The following is a 10,545-nucleotide window of genomic DNA, read 5'->3' as shown; positions in this document are numbered from 1 at the left end:
TAGCCAGGATGGTCTCGATCTCCTGACCTCGTGATCCGCCCATCTCAGCCTCCCAAAGTGCAGGGATTACAGGCGTGAGCCACCGTGCCTGGCTGCCTTTTTTTTTTTTTTAGGACAGAGTCTCGCTCTCTAGCCCAAGCTGGAGTGCAGTGGCGCAATCTCCACCTCCTGAGTTCAAGTGATTCTTCTGCTTCAACCTCCCAAGTAGCTGGGACTACAGGCGTGCACCACCACACTCGGCTAATTGTTTTGTGTTTTCAGTGGAGATGGGGTTTTGCCATGTGGGCCAGGCTGGTCTCGAACTCCTGACCTCAAGTGGTCCACCCGCCTCAACCTCCCAAGGTGCTGGGATTACAGGTGTGAGCCACCGTGCCCGGTCCAAAAACACATTGCCTTTTTATATATCTCAAATATTTTCCCCAGCCTATCACTTGTCTTTAACTTTCATTAGGATGCATTCAGGAATACAGATATCTCTGAGGTAGGGGGATTGCTTGAGCCCAGGAATTCAAGACCAGCCTGGGCAACACGGCAAGATCCTGTCTCTATAAAAAATTTTAAAAATAAGCCAGGAGCGGTGGTGCAGGCCTGTAGTCCACACACGTGTGTGTATATATGTACACAGAAATAGTTTTATTTACTTAATTATTTAACATAAAACAGTACCATCATGTCTGTAGTCTACAAGTTGCTTTTTTTGATTAACTGTATGTCTTAGAGCATTTCTTATGCAAAATATGAAAGTCTAGCTTTTGGGAGGTTGAGGCCGGAGGATCGCTTGAGCCCAGGAGTTCAAGGTTGCAGTGAGCTATGCTCACACCACTGCACTCCAGCCTAGGTGACACAGCAAGATCCCGTGTCAAACAAACAAACAAACAAACAAACAAAAAACCAAAAAACCCCAAAACCAAAAACCTTTATGTAAACAAAGATGTCAGCCTTTTCTTTACCGTTTCTGCCTTTTGGATCTTGCTTAAGAAGGTCTTCCCGACCAAAAGGTTAGCTATAAACCAACTTTCTAATTTGTTTTAAAGCTTAGTTATTTAATCCACCAACACTATTTTTGTTCATGGCATGGTGGCAGCTCTTTGGAAAATGCTGTTTCTGTTGGTGCATTTTGAGACCCTCTCCCGCTCCAGCCTTCTGGTCCCTTCCATCTGGAAGTTCTCTGGTCTCCAGCAGGCTTAGTGTCCCTTCCTCTGCCCTTCTTTCCTCTTGCTGTGTCACCAGCGTATCGTTCACCCACCACCAGGGCCAGATACCTAGATCTTACCTGAGACCCCTTTCTCCCCAGCTGGGCATCCTGAAGGCTCTTTCTCCTGAGGGTCTTTGGGCTTCCTCCTTTCTCCACCCTTCTTGTGCCCTCCACCTCCCCTTAGTCCAGGCCTCGTTTTTTTTTTTGAGATGGAGTTTCACTCTTCTTGCCCAGGCTGGAGTGCATTGGTGTGATCTGGGCTCACTGCAACCTCCGCCTCCCAGCTTCAAGTGATTCTTCTGCCTCAGCCTCCCGAGTAGCTGGGATTACAGGCATCGCCCCCACGCCCGGCTAATTTTGTATTTTTAGTAGCGACCGGGGTTTCACCATGTTGGTCAGGCTGGTCTTGAACTCCTGGCCTCAGGTGATCCACCTGCTTTGGCCTCCCAGTGTGCTGGGATTACAGGCCTCATTATTTCTTTCACTGGTCTGGGCTGCTTCTAACACATCCTCCAATTATGCAGCCAGAGGGGTCTGAAAACACCCATGCACCAAACACCAAAGTCTCATCATGCCAGTTTCCTAATTCAAGGCCTTCTGTGACTCTGGCCCTTAGCATAAGCTCTGCCCTCTCACCCTGGCTGATGAGCTGGCCCCACCCAGCCTGGCCAAACTTCTGAGGTCCCAGGTCAGAGAGCTCCGGGAAGCCCCCCGGCGCTCTCTGGCTGTGAAGGGCCCCCCGGGTACCGCAGCTCCGGCACCCCTCTGAATCGTAGCGCCTGGGTCTCAGTGACACTGCGGGCTTCTTGAGGAAAATAATCCAAGTTGCATCTTGTGCACCCCTGACCCCCTCACCTGGGGCCGGAGCGCGGAGCAGGCGCTCCACAAACATTCCTCGGGTCCGCGCGGGCAGGAAGGAAGCAAAGAATGAGGCTGGGATTCCTGGTAGCCGGCGACACAGACCGGAGCTCTGATGTCCCCATGGGTTCGGGGAGGGTATGGAGGCCAGAGACGGGGGGAAGGCAAGAGGCCCTGGTTCCCGGCGCTGAGGCTCCGCGCGTCCCGGCCCGGTCCGCAGGGCAGACGGCGCTGAACATCGCCATCGAGCGGCGCCAGGGGGACATCGCGGCCGTGCTCATCGCCGCCGGCGCCGACGTCAACGCCCACGCCAAGGGCGCCTTCTTCAACCCCAAGTACCAGCACGAAGGCTTCTACTTCGGTGGGTGCCGCCCCCGCCTGGCGCGGAGTCTGGGAGGAGGGAGGAGGGAGGAGGGAGAGGAAGTGGGGGAGGAGGGAGGAAGGAAAGAGGGAGGAGGGGGGAAGGAAGAGGAAAGGACGAAGGAGGAAGGAAGGGAGGAGGGAGAGGAAGGAAGGGAGGAGGGAGAGGGAGGAAGAAAGAGGAAAGCAGGAAGGAGGGAGGAAGGGAGGAGGAGGGAGAGGGAGTGGGAGGAGGGAGAGGGAGGAAGAAGGAAGGAAGAGGGAAGAAGGAAGGAAGAGGGAAGGAGGAAGGGAGGGAGGAGGGAGAGGGAGGAGGAAGAGGGAGAAAGGAAGAGGGAAGCAGCAAGGAGGGAGGAAGGGAGGAGGAGGGAGAGGGAGGAGTGAGAGGGAGGGAGGAAGGAAGAGGGAAGGAGGAAGGGAGGAGGGGGAAGGAGGGAGGAGGGAGAGGGAGGAAGGGAGAGGGGGAGAAGGAGGGAGGAGAGGGAGGAAGGAGGGAGGAGGGAGAGAAAGAAAGGAAGGAGGGAGGAAGGGAGGGGCCACCTCGCTCTGACCTCTACCCTCACTGCCCCTGCCTTAAGAGGCTCTGGTGCCCCAGAGGACAGAGCTGGGAGGGGAGGAGGCTGGGCATGTCCGTCTGAGCAGGACACCAGGGTGGACCAGAGAAGGAGGGGCTGGGAGGAGGTGTTTGGGGAGGAGTCCATGTTCCGGGGTGTCATCTGGTGGTCTTAGAAGCATCGTCCTGGGCAGCCCTCTGAGGGAACAGAGACCTGGGAGGGAGTCTGAGGAGGGAGCCCCATTTTACAGGTGAGGAGAAGGCTCTGCGAAGGGAAAGGACTTGCCCCAGGGTAGCAGGGCATTGACTTAGATGTCCTGGCCTCCAGCTCTGACCTCTGTGCCCGGGCCCAGTGCTTCTCAGGACTGCAGAAAGGTAGTCAAGAGTGAGAGGGCAGAGTTCCCCTGCCTGACAAGTCACAGAGTCCAGAAGCGACTGGGGTTAGGATGCTCTAGGAAAAAAATAAAATAAAATGCATAATTTAGATAGAGTGTAAGTCACCCGTTTTAGAGGACAGTTCTGTTCATTTTCACAATGCGTCCTCGAGTTGATTAACCACCACTGCAATCAGGACAGGGAACAAATGGCTCCGTCACACTCAAAAATTTCTCTGTGCAACTTTGTGGCAGAGGAGACCCCTCTTCCCACCCAGTCTTGCCTGACTGATGATCACCCATCTGTTTTCTCTTCTGGGTGGTTTTTTTTTTTGAGATGGAGTCTCACTCTGTTGCCCAGGCTGCTGGAGCACAGTGGCACCATCTTGGCTCACTGCAACCTCTGCTTCCTGGGTTCAAGCGATTCTCATGCCTCAGCCTCCTGAGTAGCTGGGATTACCTTCTGGGTGGTTTTTTGATCAGCAGGACTAGCTAGTCTGCGCTCTGGGCAGCCCTGGATGTCCAGGTGTGGGTGTCCTGGAAAACAGGGTCTTGTCCAGTTCATAGTGTGCCCTCATTGTCCTGCATAGGACCTGGTTGGAGCTGGTGTTGGGAAGCATTTGTTGGGTGGGGTGAGGAGAGGGGAGGCAGCTGAAGACCTGGTGTCCAGGACTGGTCGTGTCCCAGGCTTGCTGTGTGACCTCATGTGAGTCACTTGCCTTATTTGTTCTTAACAAGCATTTATTGAGCACTTACTATCTATATCAGGTACTGTTCTAGGTATTTGAAATATATCAGTGAACAAAACAGAAATCCTTGCCTTCATGGAGCTTACATTCTAGACAGGGAGAGACCATCGGTAACAAGCATTATAAATAAGCATTTTATATAGTATGATGCAAAATGATAAGTGCTCTTAAAAAATACAAAGTGGACCGGGTGCGGTGACTCACACCTGTAATGCCAGCACTTTGGGAGGCCGAGGCAGATAGATCATGAGGTCAGGAGTTCAAGACTATCCTGGCCAACGTGGGGAAGCCCCGTCTCTACTAAAAATACAAAAAGTAGCTGGGCGTAGTGGTGCACGCCTGTAGTCCCAGCTACTCGGGAGGTTGAGGCAGGAGAATTGCTTGAACCCAGGAGGTGGAGGTTGCAGTGAGACGAGATCGCACCACTGCACTCCAGCCTGGCGACAGAGTAGGACTCTGTCTCAAAAAAAAAAAAAAAAAAAAAGTAAAGCAGAGGACAAGGAATGAGGAGTTCTGTCTGGGGCAAGAGGAGGGTGGATTTTAATTTTAAACAGTGTTTAGGGTGGCTCATTGAAAGGTGATGTTTGAGCAAGGACGTGAAGGAGGTGAGGGAGTGAGTGACTCGACTATCTACAGGCAGAGGGGATAGACGAGGAGGTGGAAGAAGGCCATTGTGGCCGGAGGGAGTGAGTGATGGGGAGAAGAGGTCAGAGGATGCAGGGCTTAGTGGGCTGCCGTTGGAACCTGAGCTTTCATTCTGGGAGAGGCACTAGCAGATCAATCTGGCTGCTGTGCTGAGCAGAGGATTAAAAGGCCAGGGTGGAGGCAGGGAGGCCAGTTAGGAGGCTACCGCGGTGATCTAGCTTCACTCTTCCCCATAGAAGCGGCAGATGGGGAGAGGACCAGGGAACCTGAGTTGCCAATCCTGCTGAGATAGGATACGGGCCCCAGTCCTGGGTCTTGGGGGACGCTGCTTCTGGCCCATGAGAGAACCAAGCTTCAATGTGCTCACCCGCCAGGTGAGACGCCCCTGGCCCTGGCAGCCTGCACCAACCAGCCCGAGATTGTGCAGCTGCTGATGGACCACGAGCAGACGGACATCACCTCGCAGGACTCGCGGGGCAACAACATCCTGCACGCCCTGGTGACCGTGGCCGAGGACTTCAAGACGCAGAACGACTTTGTGAAGCGCATGTACGACATGATCCTACTGCGGAGTGGCAACTGGGAGCTGGAGACCACTCGCAACAACGACGGCCTCACGCCGCTGCAGCTGGCTGCCAAGATGGGCAAGGCCGAGGTGGGGCCATGGGGCGTGGGGAAGCGGGAGGTCGGGAGGTCAGGAGGCACAGCTGCCACTCTCTCAGCGCCAGGGGCCCTATCGGGGATTCAGAGACCACAGCCTCAGCCTTGAGAAGGTCTCAGACTTATGTCCAGAAATGCAGTGGCTTGGCGGCCCGAGGCGGGTTTGTTCTGAGGGGCCACGCGGAGCTGGTGAGATGCAGCCCACTCTCTAGACTTCAGTCCCTAATACGCCGCGTTTCCATCTCTTGTCCTTAGGCTGGGGGAGTCTGAGGCTGAGGTGACACAGAAGCCCCAGCAGGGCTGAGTGGGTGGCCCTTGGGGCCTTCTGCTTCTCACGGGGATGGGAGTTCCAGAATGGCTGCTCTGGGCCCAGAGCTAATATGCTGCCATCTCCCAGTTATGGAGAGACCCCAGCCTGTTTGTCCGGCTGGAACTCTGTGCCGTGTCCCCAGCCGAGAGTGTGGCTGCTTTGGGCCCTTCTTGCCTTGTGTGATGTGGCTGAGATAACCAAGGCTTAGCTGGGAGCCCTGGTGAAGACTTGAGCAGGGCTGGGCTCGGATCTCTTTCAGGGGCCGGTGTCATGGCTTGGTCTGAGACGTTCTTCGGGGACGGATTCTGGGGTCCAAGTGTGTTCCTCAGCCTCACTGTCTCACTCCTCTGCGAGGAGGCTGTGGCTCCTGGGACGCCACCAGAGGACACTGGGGGGTGGTGGCTGTTGAGTAATTGCAGCTGTGCCAGCCTCAGGGTACCCGCCTCCCTGGTTAGCTGCCCCGAGGGCCTTGGTCCTGTCCCAAGTGGTCAGGCCTGGGGCCCACAAGGGGCCTTTTGATTCGCCTGTGGGGGAGGAGGAGATGGAGAACTGCTTCAACAGAGGAGGAATTGTGTGTCTGCCTCCCCGCAGCTCCTGCCTCCCCTCAGGGTCACAGCTTGCTGGGGCTTTGAAGAGTCAGCTTGTGGTTGCAGAAGGAGCCTTCTCCAAGGCCATCTTCCCTGTGTGCCACTGTGGCGGGTGCTGTCCCTGCCACCCCAGCCCGGGGAGGGGGCTTCCTACATGGAGCATGGCCCCAGGACCCCCTTGTTTTCTGGGGGACAATGTGCCCGCTGTGGCTGGCCTGGGGGAGGCACCTGTCCCCCGCTTCCCTCCTCTGTTCCGTGTCCTCCAAAAAACTTTTCTGGATGCTACCCAGGTTGGCCACCGTCCTGGGGCTTTTATAGGCTGGGGTGCGGGACGGAGAGACCTGGCCTTATCCCTAGAAGCTCTCTGCCTGGGCTGTCATGACAGACGGGACGGGAACCCACGGGGTCTTGTGAAGCCAGGTCTCTGACACTGTCCTTCCCAACAGTCCCTTCCTCTTGGGTCTTGAGTTGGTGCCCTAGGAAGCCCATGTCTCATCTGGGGGTAACCCAAGGCTCAGCTTTTTGGAAGTAGGAGCCAGAGACAGCGGCTCTGCATCCAGCCTGCACTTTGGAGCTAGCCAGGAAGCTTCTCCTGGGTCCCACCCTGGAGATTTTGATTTCATTAGTTGACGCTGTGGGAATTTTTTTTTTTTTTTTTTGAGACTAGAGTCTCACTTCATCGCCCAGGCTGGAGTGCAGTGGCGCAGTCTTGGCTCACGGCAACCTCCGCCTCCCAGGTTCAAGCGACTCTCCTGTCTCAGCCTCCTGAGTAGCTGGGATTACAGGCATGCACCCCCACGCCCGGCTGATTTTTGTATTTTTAGTAGAGATGGGGTTTCACCATGTTGGCCAGGCTGGTCTCGAATTCCTGACCTCAAATGACCCGCTCCTCCTTGGCCTCCCAAAGTGCTGGGATTACAGGCGTGAGCCACGGCACCTGGCCCATGCTGTGGGAATTTCTAAGTTTCCCAGCGACCCCAACATGCAGCAGAGTTTGAGGATCCCTGACCTACCGAAGTCCCGCGGGCCTCCCTGTGGGGCGTGGCGTTTCTCGTCACCAGCTGTCTGGCCAGAGTGGTGAGCCACAGCTGGAAGGGTCTTGGTTACGGTGCGCTGGGGACGCTGAGAACACTTTTGGCTTCTTCTCAAGTCCAGAGCAAACGGAAACTGTTTCTAAAAAATCATCCGTGCCTGGAGTTTTCACTGAACTGGGGCCCCAGCTGGCGGGAGGCGTTTCAAGCCGATTGTGCAGCTTGCCACAGCCTGCGAAGAACCTTCACACCTTTTGTCCCCTGTGTTCACATCCCCCAGTGAGACGGGCAGAACAGCAAGCTGTGTGCGCATTCCGCAGATAAAGACGGGGCCCAGGGGCCATGGCGCCAGGCGCAGAGGCAGGTCTCCACCCATCCTGGGCGGGAGTATCTCCTGGGCCCAGCCCGCCTCTGGCTGGTCCAGCCCTGTTGGCCTCAAGCCCCTGTTCTGCAGCTGACAGTTGTTCCTCGTCTTGTCCCAGATCCTGAAGTACATCCTCAGTCGTGAGATCAAGGAGAAGCGGCTCCGGAGCCTGTCCAGGAAGTTCACTGACTGGGCATACGGACCCGTGTCGTCCTCCCTCTACGACCTCACCAACGTGGACACCACCACGGACAACTCCGTGCTGGAAATCACCGTCTACAACACCAACATCGACGTGGGTCTCCTGCGCAGGCCGGGAAGGGCAGGGAACAGAGGGCTGGACCTCAGGCCAGGGGCTCCGAGGATGCTGGGAAGACCCAGCGCTGCCAGCTCCACCCCCCGCCCCGTGTCTGCATCCCCCACTCTGCTGCCTCAGTGGGCAGAGTCAGGCACAGAAAGGGCGAGGCCTGGGACAGATGCTGGGCCCGCCTCTTCCTGGTTGACCTTGGACTGTGGACCTGAGTGGTGGTGGTGGGGGCAGATGGGGGTCTTCCGGTCCCAGTATCCGGGGCTGTTTGGGTGTGGGTGTGGGTGACAGGGTGGTTGGGGTTGATCCTTTCCGTATTGTTTCTCTCCCACCCCCCTGTTGGTGTATATGGCCAGGCTTAGAATTCTTTCTTCCCCAAAACCTGGTCCCAAATGAGGGTCAGAGGGTGCACTGAGGAGCAATCAGGGAGGCCTTCCTGGAGGAGGCTGGAGGGGAGCGTTTGGTGTAACTGGAGGTGAAGAGAGGAGCAGCTATGAGAGGTGTTCAGCTCTTGGGGGAAGTGAGGCAGCAGGCTGGGTCTTCCTCCTTCGTACTTTACCGAGAGTCATGCTTCCCAGAGTCTCCTTGCCTTGGGTCTTCCCGGACCCTCACGGCAGCCTGGTTGGTAGGACAGGGATTGTTAGGAGTTTTATAGGTGAGGAGTCTGAGGCCCAGAGAGGGTCAGGGGCTGTCCTAAGGTCACACAGCAAAGGAGGGGCAAACTGGGGCTGGAACCCCTGTCACTACCTCCTGCCCGCTTCTATCCTCCACTTTCTGCTGTGCATCGAGTCCTCAAGCCCAGGCTCCTGCGGCCTCTGACTACTGCCCAAGTACCGCGGGGAGGAGCCTCAGGAGCCGGAAATCGCCCTTCCAGCATTTCCAGCCAAACCAGTCCATTGGGCATAATGATGGACCCCTTCTGCCGGGGCGGCGCTGCCTCAGAGCTCCCACAGGCTTTTAGCAAACGGTCGCTCCTTCTCTCCCTCATCTCCATGGTGACTGGTGGCATTCTACCCCTAGAACCGGCATGAGATGCTGACCCTGGAGCCCCTGCACACGCTGCTGCGGATGAAATGGAAGAAATTTGCTAAGTACATGTTCTTTCTGTCCTTCTGCTTTTACTTCTTCTACAACATCACCCTGACCCTCGTCTCGTACTACCGCCCCCGGGAGGAGGAGGTACGTGGGCCCCGTGGAGGGGAGAAATGGGGCGGTCAGAGCTGGAGGGGCTTGGAGCTGCCCCACGTGCAGATGGGAAAACTGAGGCCCAGAGAGGCCAGGAGATTTGGGTGGGGTTCCCCAGTTGTCCTTCACGTTTTCTAGGGGACTGAATAAGTCTTCGGTGCTTAGTTGGGCTAAGCCCCAGGAACTGAGTTCCAGGCAGACCCATGTTGGGGGGAAAGTTGGAGAATTCGGAGACTCAGGCCCTGCCCAGGGTCTCTGTCAAAATACAGAACTGACTGGGTGTCTCTGCTGTGAGGGCTGCAGGAAATGGGAGGACGATAAGCTGTCCCTGCCTGCCGGGCCTCGGCTTCCCATGCGTCACGTGGGGCACAGAGCCTCGGCTTTATTGATTGGTGCGGTGAGGCCGTGTTGAGTGTCTGGATATGAATGGGTTCTGGAAAGGCTATTGCAATGGAGTGTGAGGGTTGTTAGCACCGATTGGCTGATACTCGTCATTGTAGAGTTTCGGGTTTCCATCAGGGGTGGGGAGGGTGGGGTCAGGGAGCTGCTCCTCCTTCTCTTGCTCTGTACAGAGATCGGGTTTCATGCTGGCTTCCGGCCTGGCTTGAGTGTTCTGGTCCCTGTAGAGTTGGTGCCAGCCCAGTCCACCTTACTCCCTGTTCCGACCACACCTCTGCTATCCCCCCAGGCCCTCCCGCACCCCTTGGCCCTGACGCACAAGATGGGGTGGCTGCAGCTCCTCGGGAGGATGTTCGTACTCATCTGGGCCACGTGCATCTCCGTGAAAGAGGTGAGTGGGTCACTCGGCCCCTCTAGACCGCCCCGCGAGGCAGGCAGGTGATAGCAGGCCTGGCCTCCATCCCTCTCTGCTCTGCCATTACTGCTGGGGGGCTTCAGGGAGGCGTTTCCTTCCCAAGCCTTACCTTTCTGAGTGACAACATGGGAAAAAATGGATAAGACTGGCCTATCCTACCTACTTCATCCATCTACTTCCCTATCCATCTGCCCAGCTATCCACCATGTATCTACCTTCCCAGCCACTCAGTGTCCCTTGTCCTCTTCCACCCCCATCCACCCATCTGATCACCTGCCCTCTTTCATGGACTCAGCCACTCATTCATCCATTCACATGCCCGCTTATCCTTACCAACCATCCTTCTATCCTTTATCCAACCATCTTTCCATCTCTCCATCCATCCATCCGTCCATCCATCCATCCATCCATGCATCCTTCCATCTATCCATCCATCCATCCATCCATCCATCCATGCATCCTTCCATCTATCCATCCATCCATCCGTCCATCTATCCATCCATGCATCCTTCCATCCATCCATCCATCCATCCATCCATCCATCCATCCATCC

The 10,545-nt window shown here is 56.3% G+C and overlaps 1 protein-coding gene across 5 annotated transcripts in view; it reads left to right on the top strand.

Moving 5' to 3' along the window:
• The window catches only part of TRPV3 (transient receptor potential cation channel, subfamily V, member 3), a 75,083-nt gene that overhangs the window by 37,825 nt on the left and 26,713 nt on the right, over positions 1 to 10,545 (top strand). For all 5 annotated transcript variants that reach the window (XM_011980397.1, XM_011980401.1, XM_011980400.1 and 2 more), the window contains 5 exons: positions 2,274 to 2,414; positions 5,109 to 5,389; positions 7,805 to 7,981; positions 9,014 to 9,172; positions 9,867 to 9,968. In XM_011980397.1, the coding sequence (XP_011835787.1) occupies positions 2,274 to 2,414; positions 5,109 to 5,389; positions 7,805 to 7,981; positions 9,014 to 9,172; positions 9,867 to 9,968 (860 nt within the window). The remainder of the gene's footprint in view (positions 1 to 2,273; positions 2,415 to 5,108; positions 5,390 to 7,804; positions 7,982 to 9,013; positions 9,173 to 9,866; positions 9,969 to 10,545) is intronic.

The sequence above is a fragment of the Mandrillus leucophaeus genome, unplaced genomic scaffold (genome assembly GCF_000951045.1).
Source record: "Mandrillus leucophaeus isolate KB7577 unplaced genomic scaffold, Mleu.le_1.0 Scaffold212, whole genome shotgun sequence".
NCBI lineage: Eukaryota > Metazoa > Chordata > Mammalia > Primates > Cercopithecidae > Mandrillus > Mandrillus leucophaeus.
This window is presented reverse-complemented; position numbering and strand designations above follow the sequence as displayed.